This window comes from Pelophylax lessonae (assembly GCF_965119305.1).
Source record: "Pelophylax lessonae genome assembly, chromosome: 1".
NCBI lineage: Eukaryota > Metazoa > Chordata > Amphibia > Anura > Ranidae > Pelophylax > Pelophylax lessonae.
The window spans coordinates 206322063-206344510 of NC_138768.1; the positions used below are offsets into that span (position 1 = coordinate 206322063).

Below are 22448 nucleotides of genomic sequence, written 5' to 3' on the forward strand. Positions count from 1 at the left end.
TTTCTCCAGATATATTTGTGTCCCCAGCACTTTCTCTAGATACATTTGTGTCCCCGGCACTTCCTCTAGATATGTTTGCGTCCCCAGCATTTTCTCCAGATAGATTTGTGTCCCCTGCACTTCCTCTAGATAGATTTGTGTCCCCGGCTATTCCTCTAGATAGATTTTTATTCCCAGCACTTCCTCTAGCACTTTCTCCAGATACATTTGTGTCCCCAGCACTTTCTCTAGATACATTTGTGTCCCCGTCACTTCCTCTAGATATGTTTGCGTGCCCAGCACTTTCTCCAGATAGATTTGCGTCTCCTGCACTTCCTCTAGATAGATTTGTGTCCCCAGCACTTTCTCCAGATACATTTGTGTCCCCTGCACTTTCTCCAGATATATTTGTGTCCCCTGCACTTCCTCTAGATAGATTTGTGTCCCCAGCACTTTCTCCAGATACATTTGTGTCCCCTGCACTTCCTCTAGATACATTTGTGTCCCCTGCACTTCCTCTAGATAGATTTGTATCCCCAGCACTTCCTCTAGATAGATTTGTGTCCCCGGCTATTCCTCTAGATAGATTTTTATTCCCAGCACTTCCTCTAGCACTTCCCCCAGATATATTTGTGTCCCCAGCACTTTCTCCAGATATATTTGTGTCCCCAGCACTTTCTCCAGATATATTTGTGTCCCCTGCACTTCCTCTAGATAGATTTGTGTCCCCGGCTATTCCTCTAGATATATTTTTATTCCCAGCACTTCCTCTAGATATATTTGTGTCCCCAGCATTTTCTCCAGATATATTTGTGTCCCCAGCACTTCCTCCAGATATATTTGTGTCCCCTGCACTTCCTCCAGATATATTTGTGTCCCCAGCACTTTCTCCAGATATATTTGTGTCCCCTGCACTTCCTCTAGATAGATTTGTGTCCCCGGCTATTCCTCTAGATATATTTTTATTCCCAGCACTTCCTCTAGATATATTTGTGTCCCCAGCATTTTCTCCAGATATATTTGTGTCCCCAGCACTTCCTCCAGATATATTTGTGTCCCCAGCACTTCCTCCAGATATATTTGTGTCCCCAGCATTTTCTCCAGATATATTTGTGTCCCCAGCACTTCCTCTAGATATATTTGTGTCCCCAGCATTTTCTCCAGATATATTTGTGTCCCCAGCACTTCCTCCAGATATATTTGTGTCCCCAGCATTTTCTCCAGATATATTTGTGTCCCCTGCACTTCCTCTAGATAGATTTGTGTCCCCAGCACTTTCTCCAGATACATTTGTGTCCCCTGCACTTCCTCTAGATACATTTGTGTCCCCTGCACTTCCTCTAGATAGATTTGTATCCCCAGCACTTCCTCTAGATAGATTTGTGTCCCCGGCTATTCCTCTAGATAGATTTTTATTCCCAGCACTTCCTCTAGCACTTCCTCCAGATATATTTGTGTCCCCAGCACTTTCTCCAGATATATTTGTGTCCCCAGCACTTTCTCCAGATATATTTGTGTCCCCTGCACTTCCTCTAGATAGATTTGTGTCCCCGGCTATTCCTCTAGATATATTTTTATTCCCAGCACTTCCTCTAGATATATTTGTGTCCCCAGCATTTTCTCCAGATATATTTGTGTCCCCAGCACTTCCTCCAGATATATTTGTGTCCCCTGCACTTCCTCCAGATATATTTGTGTCCCCAGCACTTTCTCCAGATATATTTGTGTCCCCTGCACTTCCTCTAGATAGATTTGTGTCCCCGGCTATTCCTCTAGATATATTTTTATTCCCAGCACTTCCTCTAGATATATTTGTGTCCCCAGCATTTTCTCCAGATATATTTGTGTCCCCAGCACTTCCTCCAGATATATTTGTGTCCCCAGCACTTCCTCCAGATATATTTGTGTCCCCAGCATTTTCTCCAGATATATTTGTGTCCCCAGCACTTCCTCTAGATATATTTGTGTCCCCAGCATTTTCTCCAGATATATTTGTGTCCCCAGCACTTCCTCCAGATATATTTGTGTCCCCAGCATTTTCTCCAGATATATTTGTGTCCCCTGCACTTCCTCTAGATAGATTTGTGTCCCCAGCACTTTCTCCAGATACATTTGTGTCCCCTGCACTTCCTCTAGATACATTTGTGTCCCCTGCACTTCCTCTAGATAGATTTGTGTCCCCGGCTATTCCTCTAGATAGATTTTTATTCCCAGCACTTCCTCCAGATATATTTGTGACCCCAGCACTTTCTCTAGATATATTTGTGTCCCCTGCACTTCCTCTAGATATATTTGTGTCCCCTGCACTTCCTCTAGATAGATTTGTGTCCCCGGCTATTCCTCTAGATAGATTTTTATTCCCAGCACTTCCTCTAGCACTTCCTCCAGATATATTTGTGTCCCCAGCACTTTCTCCAGATATATCTGTGTCCCCAGCACTTTCTCCAGATATATCTGTTTTGTGTCCCCAGCACTTCCTTCTCTCGGCAGCTTCCAACGAACCGACTGTTGCGGCCACGCCCCCTCATGAGACCAGCTGACGTCAGCACGTGTTCGGTGTGTGCCAGAAGTGAGTAGCGGGGATTGCTGGGGCGGCGGGCGGTGAGGGGTCAGGGGTCAGGTAAAGGAAGTTGCTCTGTTCTAATGCCTAGTCTCCGAGGGGAGGGGGTCCGCTCTAGCTGGGCAGCCACAGGTTGGTGAGATGTGGGCGCACAGAGCCGGGTGTCAGGCAACCTCCAATCACAGAGCCCTTCTCACTTCCTAATCAGAGACACGCTGCTTCGTGCAATGTATTGCAGGCACAGGAGGGGGAAGGGGGAGGGGAGAGTGTGAGGAAGGAGAGAAGGCAATGACAGGAGGAGGAAGGAGTGTGTGTCTATCACCTAGGCTCTCCCCTCCACCCACTGCTTGCATCCTCCTCTCTCCTCCTCCCTCCTCTGGGCTGGCACTGACACTTGGTGTGAGGGGCTGGCCAGAGCACTTCGGTATAACCCCCTTTTTTGTGTCTTTGTCCGCAGCAGCTGGTGACCATGGCAGAGCAGCCAGTGTGTGCAGCACAGGTGAACAGCTGTCCCGGCATCCAGAACAACAGCAGTAGTGCTGCCCTGGGAGGCTGTGGTGGCAACAACAGCAGTGTGCCCGTCCTTTTCTGCTTCTCCGTGTTCGCCCGGCCTTCCTCTGTGCCCCACGGCGCGGGCTATGAAGTCCTAATCCAGAAGTTCCTCAGCCTATACGGGGATCAGATGGACATGCATCGGAAGTTTGTGGTGCAGCTCTTCGCTGAAGAATGGGGACAATACATTGACCTACCCAAGGGCTTTGTGGTCAGTGACCGGTGTAAAGTCCGCCTGGTCCCTCTACAAATTCAGGTCAGTGCCACCATCATCGTTACATTGCAATCATGTGAAATAGTTCTCATCCGTCATAGAGATTGCTTTAGGTTGAAACTCACCGGCCATCTGAAACTGATATTTCAGTTATGAGTGGGTGCTGGTAGGTTGGAAGACTTCAGCAACAAGATCTCCTCACTGACCCTGGGTCCAGCTACCTGCCATAAGGGGGGTTTCATTCAACCTGGTGTATGTGTGCTGCCCATATAATGTGGTGACTATAGTATTGCTGGCGAGAGACCATCCACAGCAGTAGGAGCCATGGGAATCCAATGTCAGCAGGAGCACAACCATCAACTCCCATAGGGAGATCTTTCTTCTCCGAAGATCTCAAGGGATAGAAAGGAAGCAACAAGAATATTCACTCCCCTGGGGTCCATCCATAGGTACTCATCAGTGTTGGGTGGAAGGAATGACGACAAGGTAGCTCAGATTCCCCAGAGTCCATTCATTACTAGCTCATCTTTTTTGGGTGGAATGAATGACTACAAGGTTATTTATTCGCTCAGAGTCCATCCATAACTCCTCTTTTTTGGGTGGAATGAATGACTATAAGGTTATACATTCCCCAGAGTCCAGTCATCACCAATTGATCAGTTTTGGGTGGAATGAATGACTACAGGGTTATTCATTCCCCCAGAGTCCATTCATCACCAATTGATCAGTTTTGGGTGGAATGAATGACTACAGGGTTATTCATTCCCCCAGAGTCCACTCATCACTAACTGATCAGTTTTGGGTGGAATGAATGACTACAGGGTTATTCATTCCCCCAGAGTCCACTCATCACTAACTGATCAGTTTTGGGTGGAATGAATGACTACAAGGTTATTCTTTCCCCCCAGAGTCCATCCATAACTAACTTTGTCTTGGGTGGAATTAATGACTACAGGGTTATTCATTCCCCCATAGTCCACTCATCACTAACTGATCAGTTTTGGGTGGAATGAATGATTACAACAAGGTTATTCTTTCCCCCAGAGTCCATCCATAACTAACTTTGTTTTGGGTGGAATGAATGACTACAGGGTTATTCATTCCCCCAGAGTCCACTCATCACTAACTGATCAGTTTTGGGTGGAATGAATGACTACAAGGTTATTCTTTTCCCCCAGAGTCCGTCCATAATAAAATCGTCAGTTTTGTGTGGAATGAATGACCACAGGGCTTATTTCTCCCCCAGAGTCCATCCATTTCTAACTCCTCTGTTTTTGGTAGAAGGAATGACTAAAATGAGCAGCATAAGTCATTCAATGTTTAGGCAGTTAATGTGCCAACATTTCCTTTCGTTAGCGACTTAGTGTTGTCATTGAGGTCTTTCATGTTTAGGACTAAAATATAGGGTGCATCAATATTGTGTAAAAGTAGCCCAGCTTGTTTCCTTGGTAGCTAAGGCACCAATGATTAATGCTCTTTCAGCGCTGCGTGCTTAAAAAAAAAAAAAAAAAAAAAAGTCTGGATGCTGCTGGCCTGAATAATTCTTAGTGGCTGTCTCCAGAAGAAAGAGTAGAAGCTGCTTCCACCATGGAATAGGTAGAAATGATCAGCTGAAATGATGATACAGTGGATCTGTACATGATTTACTGTAATCTAATAAATGGATTTTGCGGAGGAGTGCTGCAACCTGCGGTGTATTTTAAACCACAAAAGAGCTATTAAACCCTTTTTAACATTGCGTGCATTAAGCTGTTATTTTCCTTTTTCCTTTGTCTGGATGAGTTGATTAGGATAAAAGCTTTTCAAATAGTGAAAAACAAGCAGCAATCCTTCAGAGAAATCTGGTTATGGGTTTTGGAATACACTTTATAGCTTTTCATCCCCGTCAGAGCAAAAAAGGAACTCGTAACATGTAAAACAGAAAATTTCCCCCAATCTGTCAAATTTCTTCTGCTGATTTACTAGGGGAAAGAAGAAACTCCTAGGCTAAACGTCATAAATTTACCTTGACCTAGTGCATAAAAAAATAAATAAAATTAGATATGTATTGCATATTACATGACTGCTGTGTCCAGTCCTGGAGACTTCACTTACAAACAGATATTGGTAAGACAGAACGAGTCCAGAGACAGCTAACAAAAGTGGTGAAAGGTCTGAGGGATAAAACGTATCAGGAGAGACTTCAGGAACCTAATATGTACAGTCTGAAGGAAAGAACGGAAAGGGGAGACACGATGGAAATCTTTTATATACATCAAGGGGGTGAATAGGGCTCAAGATGGCAGGATTTTCAATAGGAAGCCAAGATCAAGAACACAGGGACAAAACTTCAAAATAGCAGATTTTCAATGCTTTCAGAAATAGAAGTGTTATTAGTTTATTTTAAGCAATTGACAAAATGGAAAGTAAATGAACAGAAGAGATATCCAAATCAATATTTGGTGTGACCACCCTTTGCCTTCCAAACAGCATCAATTCTTCTAGGTACACTTGCACGCAGTTTTTGAAGGAACTCGGTGGGTAGGTTGTTCCAAAAATCTTGGACAGCTAACCACAGATCTTCTGTGGATGTAGGCTGCCTCAAATCTTTCTGTCTCTTCATGTAAAACCAGACCAACTCAATGTTCAGGGCTCTTTGGGGGCAAAACCATCACTTCCAGGACTCCCTTGTTGTTCTTTATGCTGAAGATAGTTCTTAATGACATTGTATGTATGTTTGGAGTCGTTGTCCTTAAAGAGGTTGTAAACCAAAATTTTTTTTTTCACCCTGAAAGAGAAAGACATAATGAGCTAGTATGCATCGCATACTAGCTCATTATGAAATACTTACCTTAGAACGAGCCCCCGCCGTGCCGCCCGCTTACCTCTATGACGGGCGACATGTCCAGTCGCCCGTCTTCCGGGATCGCGGCATCCGGCCATCTGATTGGCCGGAGCCGCGGTGACATCACTCCCGCGCACGCGCCGACGGTCACGACACGGGACTCTGAAGGAACGGCACAAGCGGCCGTTCCTTCAGAGTGCATGCGCCAGTGACGTCACTGGCTGCATGTAAGGTAAATATCTCCTAAACGGTGCATGTTTAGGAGATATTTACAGTACCTATAGGTAAGCCTTATTATAGGCTTACCTATAGGTAAAAGTTGCAGAGGAGGGTTTACTTCCTCTTTAAGCAGAATACATTTGGGACAAATCACACTGCTCCCCGATGGTATGGCATGATGAATAAGTATCTGCCTGTTTTTCTCAGCATTGAGGACACCATTGATCCTGCCCAAATCTCCAACTCCATTTGTAGAAATGCAGACCCAAACTTGCGAGGAGCCTCCAACATGCTTCACTATTTCCTGCAGACACTCATTATTGTACCGCTCCCCAGCCCTTCAACGAACAAACTGCCTCCTGCTACAGCCAAATATTTCAAATTTTGACTCGTCAGTCCAGAGCACCTGCTGCCATTTTTCTGCACCCCAGTTCTTATGTTTTCATGCATAGGTTGTAGAAACAAGTTTGAGACTCAAATATGCATGGAAACATAGGAACTGGGGTGCTCAAAAATGGCAGTAGGTGCTCTGGACTGATGAGTCAAAATTTTAAAATATTTGGCTGTAGCGGGAAGCAGTTTGTCGAAGGGCTGGAGAGCGGTACAATAATGAGTGTCTGCAGCCTACATCCACAGAAGATCTGTGGTTAGTTCACCAAAATGTTTGGAACAACCTACCTGCTGAAGTCCTTCAAAAACTGTGTGAAAGTGTACCTAGAAGAATTAATGCTGGTTTGAAGGCAAAGAGTGGTCACACCAAATATTGATTTGATTTGGATTTCTCTTCTGTTCATTTTACTTTCCATTTTGTTAATTGATAGAAGTGTTTAATAGTTTGTTTTTTATTTCTGAAAGTATTCTTGGGGCCCTTTCACACGGACGTTCCGCATGTCCATGAATCATCCTATTTTTTTTGCGAATGATATACGGACATAATGTATGTCAATGGCATCGCGGATGTCAGCGGATGACCATCCGCTGACATCCAATTTTCTTCCTTTCAGTTCTGTTCCGTTTTTTGGAACGGAACAGAACCCTATTTTTGTTCCGTTTTAAAAAACGGAACGGATGCAAAATCGGATGTCAGCGGTGTCATCCGCTGACATCCGCAATGCCCATAGACTTACATTATGTCCGTATATCATCCGCAAACGGATGGGATGATATGCGGACATACGGAGCGGGTGACACAAGTGTCATCTGCTTCGTGAAAAAAAAAAAGTGCCGGAGTGGATCGCAATGCGGTCTGCTCCGTGTGAAAGAGCCCTTCAGGTGGGACTTCACCCAAACATATAGCTAGACTGACTTTTATGTTTACTTTCTGATACTAGGTACAATTTAAAGTAGTACAATTTAAAGCCCTACTTCAGCACTACTGTGAGATTTGATATGACTTCAGTGCTACTTCAGTGAGAGGGACCGTCCATGTCACAGGGAGGAACAGTAATGTTATGAACAAAAGTTTAATTAGCAAAGGGTTAATATGTAACTTCTTTCAGGCTTAAGTAAGAGAGGTGCCTCTAAGTGAAGCATTATGGTTACATTTAATGAAGGTACAACATTTAGCAACTTGCATGATTGATGATTTAAAACCGGCACATTTAAGTATGCAGGCATCCAGGATAAAGCTGTCCGCATAGACTGTCCTCCGCACCGCGGGCTGTCAGTTTGCAATCATGAGCGGGCTGACTGGCCTGCAGTAGAGAGATCCGAAAGCTTGAAGGACTCCTGTAAGTTGCTAAATGTTGTACCTTCATTAAATGTAACAATATTGCTACACTTACGCCCCTTTCACACTGTAGGGTCTATCGGCGGACTCTGTTTTTCTCAGCGGGGGATCGATCTGCCGATTCCCCCACTGAACAGGTCCCCGCTGTTCTCTATGGGGGAATCAGATGAGAACGGACCATCTGTCTGTTCTCATCCGATCCGCTGGACGGATGGAAAATAGGGTTTCCATCCATCCAGATTTGATGGATCGGAGGTCAGAGGACATGTCTCCGCTGACATCCGATGCCCCATAGGGATGAATGGGGCGTCTGTTCAGATCCGCCAAAAAAAACGGACAGGTGGATCTGAACGGTCTGCCTGTGTGAAAGGGGCCTTAGAGGCACCTCTATTCTCTACTATACTCTGTAGCTCCTGCTGGTTTCTGCTTTATGCATTCCCTATTGACACTTCACTTTGATATAGGAGTGCTTTAGATTACAAGTACGTTTCCAGGAACAAAATTATGCTCTCAATCCAAGGTTTTACTATAAAAGCGAAAATAGGATGCTGTGGGCATCAGATCCTTAATGAAGCGTATGTTATTTCACAATGCAAATTTCTATTTACTTTAAAAGAAACAATTGGTAATTTGAATCACCAATTGTTATAATAGGGCAGTCTTACCTCCAAAGCATGCTTAACATGTCTTGTTAGTAAAACAAAACTATCAGGTCAGTTAGCTGCTACGACTGTCTTGTTTTTAAAGGTACATGCTTCACAGGTATCTTTGGGGTCTTTCACACAGGCGATCCGATCAGATCCGCCTGTCAGTTTTTTAGGCGGATCTGATCGGATCCTCCATGCAGCTCTATGGGGCAGCAGATGTCAGCAGAGACACCTCCGCTGACACCCGCTGACACCCGTATCCGATCCTGTCCGTGAAATCTGGACGGATGGAAACCCTATTTTTCCATCCGTTCAGGGATCGGATCGGATGAGAGCGGACAGGCGGTCCGCTCTCATCCGATCCCCCATAGAGAGCAGCGGGAGCTGTGACACCTCCCTCTCCGCACTGCAAGCGGAGACGGAGCTGTCATCCGCCGGCTCAGCGGGGATCGGCGGATCGATCCCTGCTGAGCAGCACGGATACGCCTACGGAGGCGGACTTTGTGAAAGAGCCCTTCCTTATTCTTCCTTACTACTTGAGGAAGTCATTGACTAGCATGTGTGGTTAAAAGTATTTAAAGTACAAGTTCACTTTTTAACTAAAATTTGTGTATGGGTTTACCAACAGCACTCTTATTATACCCTTATACAGATCTCAGGTGCAGCATAAATCTTGTTTCTCACTCCCTGTACTTCCATTACGCTGGTCAATGTTATATCCATTTTTCCACTGGTCACCTGTGCTGCAGTGCTCAGGCATGGAAACTAATTCTGTAGTGATGAATGGGAAAGCTTTCTCCCATTCGTTTCTTTAGCACTTGTAGTTGTGTCTGCAGCACAAGCTGCTGGCGAAAAAATAGAGGTTAACCTTGTTCTGCATAATAGAGGTTTGGAAAGTGGGGAGCGGGTCTGCCTGTGAGGACATATTCGATAAATGGGTGGGGAAATAAATACAAGAATTTTAGTTCAAAATTAACACTGTGTAGATTAAATAAGAGGCTGGCAACAACACATTTCACATGTAGAGGTAAACAGTGGCAGCCTTGATATTTCCATTAAATAATTTTTTATTAGGTTGCTTTGTTTCCTCCTCAAGACAGTGCAGTATAGGCTCAGTATGTGGCTGTACATCCTCTATAGATCCTGCCTCTGTCCAGTGCTGAAGACAGGCACACTCTTAAAGCTGCATAGAAGAGTAAACCTGTCAGTTAATAAAGGCCTTTACCTTTCATTTATGTGCTCCAAAACCCACCTTCGTTAAGTTTTATTAGGGTCTATTGTCGGCACTGAACTTGTATAGGTAACATGTTTTCTGTAAGGGCTCATTCACACAGGATGTGCTTTGCTCATTGTTCTCAGAATCCATGTGATAGTTTTTGAAAACCTTCATTCAATTAACTTGCACCACATGGAAATATACCTTCTGTTTCCACCACAGACAGGTGCATAGCAATGTTAGAAAGAGACCATCAAATGGTAACCTATGTATTTCTCTAAATATAGGTATCCTTTGAATACACAACATGAGGTCCGCAAAATGAAGCATGCAATTTTCCACAAACATTGTAATGAAGCTCAATAGTAAAGCAGGCATTGTTGCAAACACTGTTTTTTCTGATGCCCTTTCATTGGAAAATACAGCAAAGTTTTTAAAGGGTAATTTTATTGATATTCAATGAAAAGACAATTCTAACAATATCCACAATGTATCAAAGTATAGAATACAGGTATTAGTCCATTCGATCACATAGTCTTGCAGTATCAAAATTTACAACAGTAGTACATCTTCCATGTTACAGAAATGGGTATAAGAAAGTCTGCGCGTTCTTAGGCCATAGCCCCTTGATCACTGTAGGAGCATATAGAACTTAACATATAAAAACAAAAAAAACTTAAAACTAAATTTTGGAGTATTTGTTTCCGCACAGAGTGAATAGTTATAGGTTGTAATTGTATCAATTTTCTGTAAATTGGCCTATTTTCCATATATCTCCACTTTAATATATACCACATCTACACATCTCTTAGACATTAACATCCCCAAAGTGAACCAACCTGCCCAAATTTTCTAAAAATGTTTGGGGCATCCCCTAGAAATGTACGTTAAGTTATACATAGGTAGTGCTTTGTTAACCTGGTCTATCCAGAATTTAAGTGTGGGGGGGGGGGGGGTAGGTTCTTTCCACATAAGTGCCAGGGCTTTTTTAGCGTAAAAAAAAATACTATCCTCTATAGAGCCTTTTTAGTGCTGGTAAGATCCTCTTCCCCAAAGTCCCCCAAGAGACACCTAGCTATGGAACAGATATTTGGAAGAACTAACTTGTCTTCTAGGAACCCAAGGATTGCCTTCCAAAATCTCTCAGTACAAGAACACATCTTAATCTTGTGGAAGTAGTCACCCACCTCAGCATAACAACAATGGCATTGTGGTGTGGTCGCTCTACCCATTTTCTATAAACGTGCCGGAGTATAAAAGACTCTGTGTAGGTAATGAAATTGTATAAGCTTGTCTCTTGCTGATATAGAGGATAGAGGACAGAGGACAACATAGACTCCACTACCTCTGCCCATGTTTCCTCCATTGGTGAGGGAATGTCAGATTTCCATTGATCAGTTATCCCAGTGTTTCTCAATACCGGTCCTCGGCGCACTAACAGGCAAGATGTTAAGTATTACCTTGGGGAGATGCAGACTAGAATACTGCAATCACTGAGCAGCAAATTATATAACCTGTGATTTATTTCAGTTATCTTGCAAACCTTGCCTGTTAGTGTGCCCTGAGGACCGGAGTTGAGAAACACTGAGCTATCCTATCCATCCTAGGAGAAGAGGAGGTCAGAAGGAGTAGATAGTATCTGAAAATAAGTTTTGAATGGTCGTCCTCAAATAAAAGGTTCTCTAATGTAGTAAGAGAGAGTGATACCTCTGTTGGCCCAAACTGTGCAGCTACCGCATGACGTAGTTGCAAGTATCGGAAAAAATTTTGATTAGGGATCTTGTACTCAATCTGGAGGGCCCTAAATGTTTTAATGGTATGATCCTCAAACAATTGGTGCACATATTTGATTCCAAAAGTAGCCCAACACTCCTCATCTGGTATCTTTTATATTTCAGTTAGTTGAGTATTATGCCATAGAGGAGCATTAGGTGAGTTGCTCAGAGGAGTACCCCCTATTCTGTTATTACATATATGAAATATTTTGTGTGAGAGTTTAGAAATATCTGCCTCGAGTTAGGTGTAGGGGCTGTTTCCATGTAAAACAATCAATGCCTCATAAGAATGAACCACAGCGGCTTGAGTAGCTACAGAGGCAATTTCTAGGTTATGAAAGAACCAACCAATGTATATGTGTTAGTTGAGATTCCAAGTAATAGCATTGCAGATTCGGCAAAGCCAAACCTCTAGCCATATTGGGGAAAATGCAACGTGTCAAGGGAGACTCTAGGTGGTTTAGGATCCCATAAAAATGAGGAAATTATATTGTTTATCTCCCCGAATTGTTTTTTGGAAATTTAAATTGGGGCATTGATGGAAATATATGTATTTAGTGGTAATTGGATCTCAATCCCAAGATACCTGAATTTAGTAACCACTTGTTAGGGGGCATCTGGAGTCATTTTAGGAGTAGACACAGGATCAAAAGGGAAAACAGTTGACTTGTTCCAATTGACTTTGAAACCCAAAAAATCCCTCAATCTTGAGATTAAGTGCTGTAGTTAAGGAGCTTATTTATCCAACAGCCCCTAACATCCCTATCGGCCCTTAAGACAGCTGCTAAAGGTTCTATAGCAAGGGCAAACAATAGGGGCAATAATGGACATCCCATGTGCCCCGTCCTATTTGAAAAGCATCAGTAATAATATTATTTACTCGTAAATGAGCCACAGGGCAAGAATAGATCAACCCCACCCATGCACCAAAATTGGGTCCAAAACCCATCCGCACAAGGCCCGCTAGTAAATAGGGCCTTTCAATAGAATCAAAGGCCTTATGAGTATCTAAGGGCACTACGATTCTAGTATCTGGGTTAGGCCCTACAGACTGCAGGATCATGAACAATCGGCGCATATTTGTAGCCGTTGATCGCATTGGTATGAAACCAGTTTGATCTGGATTTATAATAAAGGCTATTACCTTATTCAATCGTCTAGCAAGAAGCTTGGCTAGTATTTTAGCATCTACATTAATTAACAATGTTGATCGGTAAGATTCATAGAAGTTGTGCTTGTGTGGCTTGGGGATGAGGACAATTAATGCTTCCCTATCAAAAGCATCTTTATAAACTGCTAAAAAAAAATTGTGCCAAAAATTATTTATAGGTACAATACCATTCAATCGGGTATCTATCTAGTCCTGGAGTTTTATTGGGGTTCAGGGAATGTTTTGCTGCCTCTATTTCAGGCACAGAGATGGGAAGATCCAACTACGCTGCATCCCCCTGGGATATTGCTGAACCTCCTCTGCTCCATAACCCGCATGTGAGGTATAGAGGGTAGAATAAAATTTAATAAACGCATTTGCTATGTCACATGGAGAGGTGCAAACAGTTCGATGTTCATCATAGATGCAAGGAATAGAAATGGGAGAATGTTGGGAATGAACTAAGTCAGCTAGGAGTTTGCTATTTTTGTCTCAGAATTCAAAAATATGTTATTGGTAAAGTCATTTCTTTTGTGTCTTTTCTACTAGCACTAATTCCAGTTGGCGGGCATAATCTCTCCAGATCCTAAAATTAGAGGAGGATGGGTTCCTAATATATTCCACTTCAGCTTCTGTAGGGATCTGTTTACATTCTTTAACCTTCCACTCCCTGTCCGATCTAAATTTTATTTATGTTCCCCAATATATCTCCCCCTAATGGTTGCCTTAAAGCAGGGGTCTTCAAACTATGGCCCTCCAGGTGTTCAGGAACTACAATTTCGATCATGCCTAGTCATGCTGGAGTGCCATAGTTTGAGGATCCCTGCCTTAAAGGAATCCCAGGTAACTCCCTATGGGACTTCTTTATTTTCAGACCAGAAATTGCCAATAGAGGCAGCAGTCATTCTTTCAAAACATTCTTCCTTTAACCATAGTGGGCTTAGTCTCCAAAGTAAGTATCCTCATGACTGGTCCAAGGCCATAGTTGGTAGCAGAGGGGAGTAGTCTGATATAGCCCTCGGGAGATACTGGACCTCTACCACTCGAGGCAAAACATCTCTAGGCAGACAGCACATATCTAAATTAGAGTATTGTAGGTAGAGGAGAAACCGGAATATGCTCGGGCGTCTGGGTGTTTCCATCTCTCGGCCTCAACTAAATGATACTGTGTCAAACATGCTTTTAAGAGGGTATTACCTTCAGATGCAGCATTTAGTCTTTCTACATCAGGAGAAAGCACCGTGTTCAAGTCCCCTTGCCAATATAATTGGTCCCTCTGCCACTTGGAGCACCTTTGCCATCAGCACCTCCCACATATCCCACCACCTTTCACAGTGGCTATAAACTGCTACTACAGTATGGGGTAAGGTATTAATTAATAAAACCACCACCATGAACCTACCAAACGGGTCCATAACCGTCTTAGGGGTACACAATAGGGACTTGGTCACTAAAACAGAGACCCCTCTAGCATAGTTAGAGTACATGGAGTGAGAAGCGTGACCTATGAACGCCCGTTTAAGGGCTGGAGTTTTAGAACCTACCAATTAGGTTCTTGTAGGAGAATGATGTGGGGTTTGCATTTTTTGAATGTGATTAAAGACTAGAGCACGTTTTTTCTAAAGCCCCATACACACGTGCAGATTATCTGCAGACTTTTGTCTGCAGACTTACCTTTTCTATGTAGTGCAAGGGCCTGCCCGATTGCATACAAATTGAAAATGTTTAGGTTTGACCTCATATTATATGGTTTTGGTAAGTCTGCAGACAAAAGTCTGCAGATAATCTGCATGTGTGTATGGGGCATTAGAATTAAAGCGGAGTTCCACCCTAGTTTTACATTTTCTTACAAAAATACCCCCGGGACAGTCAGGGCTAGCACATTCCACAATGGCTAGCCTCTGATCTGTCCCGGGTTGCACTTACCTTTCAGGAGAAATACTTACCTTGAAATTGTCTTCTCCAGCGCTGCCATCTCAGGTGTGGGCAGCTTGAAGCCAGCGCGATCCTCTTCCGCGTCCTCTTCGGTCCTCTTCCTCCTTCTTCGGTCCCACGATGCACTGCACCGGCCCCGACGTCACTTCCGGGTCGCGCGCGTCATCCCTCCACAGCTTCTGGGCATGCCCAGAAGCTGTTTAGAAGGGAATGACGCGCGCGCCCCGGAACTGACGTCGGAGCCGGTGCAGGCGCAATGATTCCTGGGAGCGATGACGTTCAGCTCCCAGGAATCATTGCAAAAGCCAGGAAGTAACGAATCGCCGTGGCCGCCGAGGGGAGGAAGAAGGAAGTAAGGTGAGTATATTTTCTCTAAAAGGTAAGTGAAAAAAAAAAAAAAATTGCGATTATCCATTTGTTTTTCAGGTGACCGGGAGCGAGAAGATGGAGGTAAGTATAAATTTCGGGTGGAACTCCGCTTTAAGACCTCTCACATTCCATAAGTATGTTAAGGGTTTAGATGTGTGGTGCCATAAAACTGAGTAATTAAAACATAACTCCACTTTTGCTCAGAAAAAAACATTCCCCTCTGGGAGATCTATGTACATTACAAGGATTTTAACAAATCTTGTTGCAGATTCCTATCTTTTGTTATTCTGAAGAAATCATTGTTTGTTCCTCTGTGCCTCTGTGCTGAGTGAGTCAAATGGGAGTGATTTCATAATTGTCTGTCAGTTGTGGCAGCTGTTGGGCTCTAAAGAGGGAAGCTGCTGGGCCAGCATCCCTTTAGATGTATTCCTATTGGGAGTATCTCACCAAAATTGACTTTTTTGTTGCATGGAATGCCAGAAATCTGATTTGTATCTTATGCAAACTTCTGGGAAAATTGGTGAGCCAATCACACAAGCAGGACATTGTTTCTCGGGTGTGGTCAGTACACATTTTGTGTACAGAACAGCTCCAGGTAGCCATATTGCATTGCATTGCATTTTCAGAAAATGACAGTGGCTGCAAATTGAAAAGGAAAGGTAATTTTTAATAACATGCAATTACATTATGATTTGCGTCAAAATTGTATAAGTTATATTGTTTTTCCTTTATTTGCTATTTTTTTCCCCCCCCACAAAAGTGGAATCACCCTTTAAATCATAATACCGTCCATGATGGCGTAGTGGCAAAGGGCTCGTAGAAAGCACAGAGAACGATGTTCATTGTCTGGTCCATAGCATGTGATGGTATCAGTGGAAAGTATGGACATTCTGCAAAGCATGGAAACCTCTTCGGTGTGGACTAGAATAGAACAACAAAACTAAAGCAACAAGATTAGGTAACCAAATACGAAATGTTCCAAATCGTAGAAACGTGTCTCCAAACCCCCCCACCCTGCCCGCAATCCCAAACATACTACAGGCTTCCACCCCAAACATCAATGTAACAATGTCACCCTTGTGGGGATTCTTCTTTGTCCAGCCAGAGAGGAAGAGAAGGGTGTAGGTGCAATGAGCAGGAAAACAAGCCATGGACCGCACAGAGTTCATGTCCATTAGTATCATGCGGCAGTCTGAGCTTACTTAAAGAGGTACTACAGTCTTGATTAGTTGTGATAGAACAAACAATGGTAAACGCAAATAAGAGGGGCCTCGACCCACTGCCCTTAGATAATGTACTGTGAAATAGAGAGGGTGGATCAATGATCAAGTGCTTCCCAGAGATTCCAGCCACCTGTTAGCTTCCTTAGGCGAGGTGAAGAACTGCTTTGCCCCTATATACTACTTGGAGCCTTGCAGGATACATCATACTGTATGGACTGCGTTCTCACAGATGTTGTTTCACACTTTAAAATTCTGCATGCTGTTTCTGCATTGCTGCGGTAGTATGGTTGTTGTTGCTATAGAGCAATTCAGGTATATTCCTAGCATGTTGAAGGATTATTTCTTTATCCTTGAAGTACAGGAAGCGAGCCAGCAATGGTCTGGGATGCTGCCCTGGTGGAGGGGCCCTGAGTGGCACTCGATGAGCTCTTTCAATTGCAAATAATTGGGAAAAAAAAATCCTCCCCAAAGATTTGTCCACCCGATTAGAAATTCTTCCGGATTTTTGCCCTCAGACCCCTCTGGAAAGCCCAAGAACCTGAGATTGTTCTTGCGGAGTTGATCCTCAATGTCTCCCAGTCTTGCTTCCTGGGACTTTTGTTCCCCCGCTTCATCTCTAACAGTCACCAGAAGTGGGTTTAAATGATCCTCCACTGCGCTAATGCGCTGTTACATCAGTCCCTGCTTATAATCTAAGGTCCCTAACTCCCATTTATACATACAAATATTAGGGGCAGTTTAGACTGGTGCCAATTAACCTACCAGCATGTCTTTGGAGTACCAAGAGGAAACCCACACAGGCAGAACATGCAAACTCCCGAGCGTGCTTCCATCTCCATTGGGGGCAGCTGAAGCCCACTATTGTCTAGTTCCAGGTGTACAACGCTGCTTACGATATTATACATAAACAAAGCATGGCGGCGGGTTGCCATAGGTGCAGAGACGCATTGACTCCTGGGATTGATGACACTCCTATCCCAGGAGCCAATGCGCAGCTGCCTTGTGGCGAGATACACAGGAAGATAACCAATAAACAAGGTAAATTGAACGAAAAAAAAAAAAAACTGTCAATCCAGTTTTAGCCTACTAAAAAGACATGGGGCAAAGTGTGTAATGTGGGTGAAACTCCTATTTAAGTCCGAGCAAGAGCAAACGGATGAAAGTCCAAGTGAAGTTGGAATGGCCTGATCTACAGTATGTATAAAAAGGTTTAGAAACTAAATGATAGAGACACTGAACTAAGTGAGTAATTCCATGGTGCACCTTGTGCACGGAGAAAAGGTGTTGGCTGAGCATGCATAGAATAAGAAAATGTACGGCCGCATTCAGATGCAACTCACATTTATTCAAATGAATGAAATCCACCCAGCATCATAGAGGTACAGGAACAAGATAATCTTTGACACGTTTCGCACCCACACTAGTGCTTAGTCATAGCTACAGTACACATAGCAGAATCCGAGGTGTGTATATATAGATTAGAAAAAACAAATCACTAAATTGTTGATGCAATCCCTCTAATCATGTGCACTCCAAATTAAACACAGCCTGGGTCAGCCAGTGCAAATAAGGATAATCAAATTGACCCATGATATGTTGTTAAAAACACATCCTAGATCATTTTGCTACTTGCAAGCACCATCCATACTTCTATAAATAAATTTGTTACATGATATTTATCAAAGAACCTCACTATGCATGAGGAACAACATAATAAAATCTATGTAAACATAAAAAATGAAAACAGTATGTGTGTGCGTGTTATATATAATATAGAGAGAGCGAGATGTATGTATATATATATATATATATATATATATATATATATATATATATATATATATATATATATATATATATATATATGAGAGAGAACTCTTAATTTCTAGCAAGAAAAACTAATTTACACTGTGGGTCAGAAAATCTATTGCAGCGGGTTGGAGACATTTTTACATGTGTGTTGTGTTTTTATTTTTTGAAAAATAAATAAAATTGACCAAGGTTAGGCACTTTGCAGAACAAGAAACAAGACTTGAGAGTGTGTTCCCCACGCTCATTCATGCAGCCACTGATTAAATCTGAATAGAAAGAAAATTCCTTTATAATGGTAATATGAAAAAGTTGGGTAAATGGCCTAAAGATTTATGATGGGCTATCAGAATTACCCAAGGACATTAATCCTCCTTTTAGGCCCCTTTCACTCTTGTACGACTCCAAAGTTGTACCGACTTTGGAGTGCAACTTTGATGCATCTTTGACGCAACTTTGAATGGGTGCAACATGGATACGACTTTGGCTTTGACCAGTTTTAATGGACAACTGTTGCACACAAGTTGCATAGTATAACAATTTGGTATGACTTTCATGCAACTTCTGAGGGTTAACATTGAAGTCTATGGCCCTGAAGTTGCATGAAAGTCAGACCAAAGTAGTGCGTGAACTACTTTGAAGTTGCTGCAACTTTAAGTTGTGCATATATGAATGGTTATCATTGGAAAACATGGGGAACGACATGTCGTGCAACTCTGATGTCCAAAGTTGCATGACAAGTTGCACAAGTGTGAAAGGGGCCTAAAAGGTACAGAAATATAAAAAATCTCAGTGAACAAAAAGATTGAGTGCTTGTACGCATCTGCAGCTTCACTTAACACCAAATGGAATCCGTGCAAGTCTTCTTCAGAGTCCAGAAATCATATCCACCTTATGCGCAGCAGCACATTGTATGACTGATACATCTGCGGAAGCCTTCAGGATATCGGCAGGGGATTCAGACTGCAAAGGAAAAAAAAAGGCTGTGGAACAGAAGTTTGGACTCTTCACTTACTGTGAAATGTGAGAACCTAAATAAATGTTTCCTTCCCTGAGATCAGATTGGAGCATCTTTAGATTGATGGATGTCGGATCACGATTTAACAAGGACGCTTTTTGATTCCCTAAGGATAAGATGCAGTCACCATGGACACAAGTGGGGTTTTGGGGCTCGAATAGGTGAATTGCACATCCAATAATCCTAATCTGAATGCACTTGTTTGGTTTGTCATGAACTGCTTTGCAAGCATCAATTGACAAGCAGCAAGGGTAAGATTTGAATCACTCATCTGGCAACATTCACAGTAAAACGGTTAAACTGTCATGGAGTATACCATTACTTTATCCGCCAGATGGGTAGTGATTTATCTTCTGCTATCGTTCAACATTTAATCTGAAGCGATCTCTGGACAGGAGAGTAGATTTTCTGTAAGGAAGAAGAGCCACCCAGTAGACAAGCTAGAGGTAAAACTGGACCGCAATCTGCCATTAATGTGAGGCTACATTTATATTTACTGCTGTGGGTTTAATAACACTTTAAATTAGAGCAATGGTCTCCAAATTACAAATATGTGCTCCAGCATTTAATTACAAGTGTATCTGTACCTACAGTTTTTTTATTTTATTCCCCCTGCAAAGTCTCACTAATATCTGTTGATCCTGCCAGTTAATCGAACCTTATGCAGCTTCTTGTGATGGTGTGGCAACAATGCTGCACTGCTTCTGAATTCAAAAGAGTGGTCACTGTAATATATTCTGTATCTGCTTACACAATAAAAGGATTAAAAAATGTGGCAGGGATTGTGGTAAAAGGCATTCAGCACCTGGCTACATCTAGCCCTGCCCATTGCTTGAAACCCTCCCACGGTCAGCTGTAGTGTCTGGCAGGTGGAGCATGTGAGACAAAAGTAGATTTGGCTCAGTCAAGAAGGTACATTTTTTTTTTTTTTTTTTTTTTTTTGTATTCCTTTGAGGCTTGTGCATCACATAGTAGCTAGATTTGAAACTTGTTTAAACTGTCATACAAGAGCTGCTGTTCTTTTAATCAAAGAGGATTGCCGACTTACAAACTGTTTAAGCGGCCTTTGATGACTGTTCTTAAGCATCTGATTATTCTGAGGTCTGTCTGCTTCAAGTTTATTTTTTTTATTTATTTTTTATATATATATATATATATATATATATATATATATATATATATATATATATATATATATATATATATATATATATATATATATATAATATATATACACATTTGAGATTGGCTTATATTAAATTAAATATCTACAGTTTGTTTAACTATTTACACAAGTTTTCGCTCATTCTATGTGTGCAGTACTACCTTCCTAGTAGTGCTACACAGTGTTGGGTCTGATTTTCCTATCTCATTGTACAATAATCATAGGGGTTACTGTGAGTAATAAGCGTTTTCTCTTTAACCACTTAAGCCCCGGAGGATTTGGCTGCGCAAAGACCAGGCCCTATTTTGCGATTCGGCACTGCGTGATTGTAACGGACAATTGCGCGGTCGTGCGACGCTGTACCCAAATGAAATTGACGTCCTTTTTTTTTTTTTCCACAAACAGAGCTTTCTTTTGGTGGTATTTGATCACCTGTGCAATTTTACTTTTTGCGCTATAAACAAAAAAAGAGCGACAATTTTGAAAAAATAATATTTTTCACATTTTTTTTATATGAAATTCTCAAAAAAAATTTAAAAATCAAACTTTTTTAACATTTTAGGCCAATTTTTCTGCTACATATTTTTCGTAAAAAAAAATCGCAATAAGCGTATTTTGATTGCGCAAAAGTTATTGCGTTTACTAACTACGGGAAAGATTTGTCATTTTTTATTTATTTATTTTTTTAACTAGTAATGGCGGCGATCTGCGAATTTATTTATTTTTGCGGGACTGCGACAGATCGGACCCCTGACTGACATTTTTGACACTTTTGGGGGTACCAGTGACATTACTACAGTAATCAGTGCTCTAAATATGCACTGTTACTGTAATAATGACACTGGCAGGGAAGGGGTCAACTTTATGGGTGATCAGTGGGTTAAATGTGTCCCTAAGGGCATGATTTTAACTGTCAAGGGGCTTGGCTTGTTAGATCATAACAAGAGACATACGATCCTACATAGCAGGATCGCATAGCCTCTGTCATGATCTAAGGGAAAATGACCAGACGTCTGTGTTTACGTAATCGGAAATCGGAGCCGCCGGTCACTCGCGCAGGAATGTCAGTGAACGAGCGGGGGCGGGAGCGTGCCTCCTGGGCGAGCGACGTAGTACTACGTCGGTTTGCCCAGGAGCGGCTGACTGCCACAGTAAATATACTGTAGGCGGTCGGCAAGTGGTTAAAGGGTAACTCCACTTTCGTGGGGGGGAAAAAATAGCAAGTTAAAAAAAAACAAATACTGTATACCAGGGGTGGCGAACAAGTTCGACAAAAGGAGCCAAAATTTTAAACTGTGAGAGTCAGAGAGCCACACCACGCAGTGACCTGCCAAAACAGACAAACACTCACACCAAAGCATATAACTTTAACAATAATATATTAAACACACACTATAACATGCTCAGTCAGGTGTTTTTTGTTACCTTGTTGAAATGACCCCCACACACATAAATGTCCCCCATCAGAGACCCCCACACACATAAATGTCCCCCATCAGAGACCCCTGCACAATAATGTCCTTATCAGAGACCCCCACACACATAAATGTCCCCCATCAGAGACCCCTGCACAATAATGTCCTTATCAGAGACCCCCACACACATAAATGTCCCCCATCAGAGACCCCCACACACATAAATGTCCCCCATCAGAGACCCCTGCACAATAATGTCCTTATCAGAGACCCCCACACACATAAATGTCCCCCATCAGAGACCCCCACACGCATAAATGCCCCCCATCAGAGACCCCCACACACATAAATGGCAACTGAAGCATTGAAATCATTCACTGACCCAAAGGAGCTTACAATCTAATATCTGCAATAGAGAATAAGGCACACACCTTGAGGGGGAATAGGGGGATGCCAGTTAACCTACCAGGGATTACTCTGGAGCCAGCAAAAAAAAAAAAAAAACCTATGCAACAGGGAGAACAAAAGGATAGTTGCTGCGGAGCCTCGGCGGGGAAGATGCAGCTGAGGTGGGAGGGAGACACACGGGTCCCCACGCTCTCTGGCCCGTGCAGTGTTGGGAGATGGGAGACGTGATGACACAACCTAG

The 22448-nt window shown here is 42.6% G+C and overlaps 1 protein-coding gene across 1 annotated transcript in view; it reads left to right on the plus strand.

Annotated features, from left to right (window-relative positions):
* Positions 1-2829: 2829 nt before the first annotated feature.
* ISOC1 (isochorismatase domain containing 1) overlaps positions 2830-22448 on the plus strand; it is a 91417-nt gene continuing 71798 nt past the window's right edge. Inside the window, exon 1 of the mRNA XM_082243798.1 lies at positions 2830-3347. Within this exon, the coding sequence (XP_082099924.1) occupies positions 3009-3347 (339 nt within the window). The 5' untranslated portion in view covers positions 2830-3008. The remainder of the gene's footprint in view (positions 3348-22448) is intronic.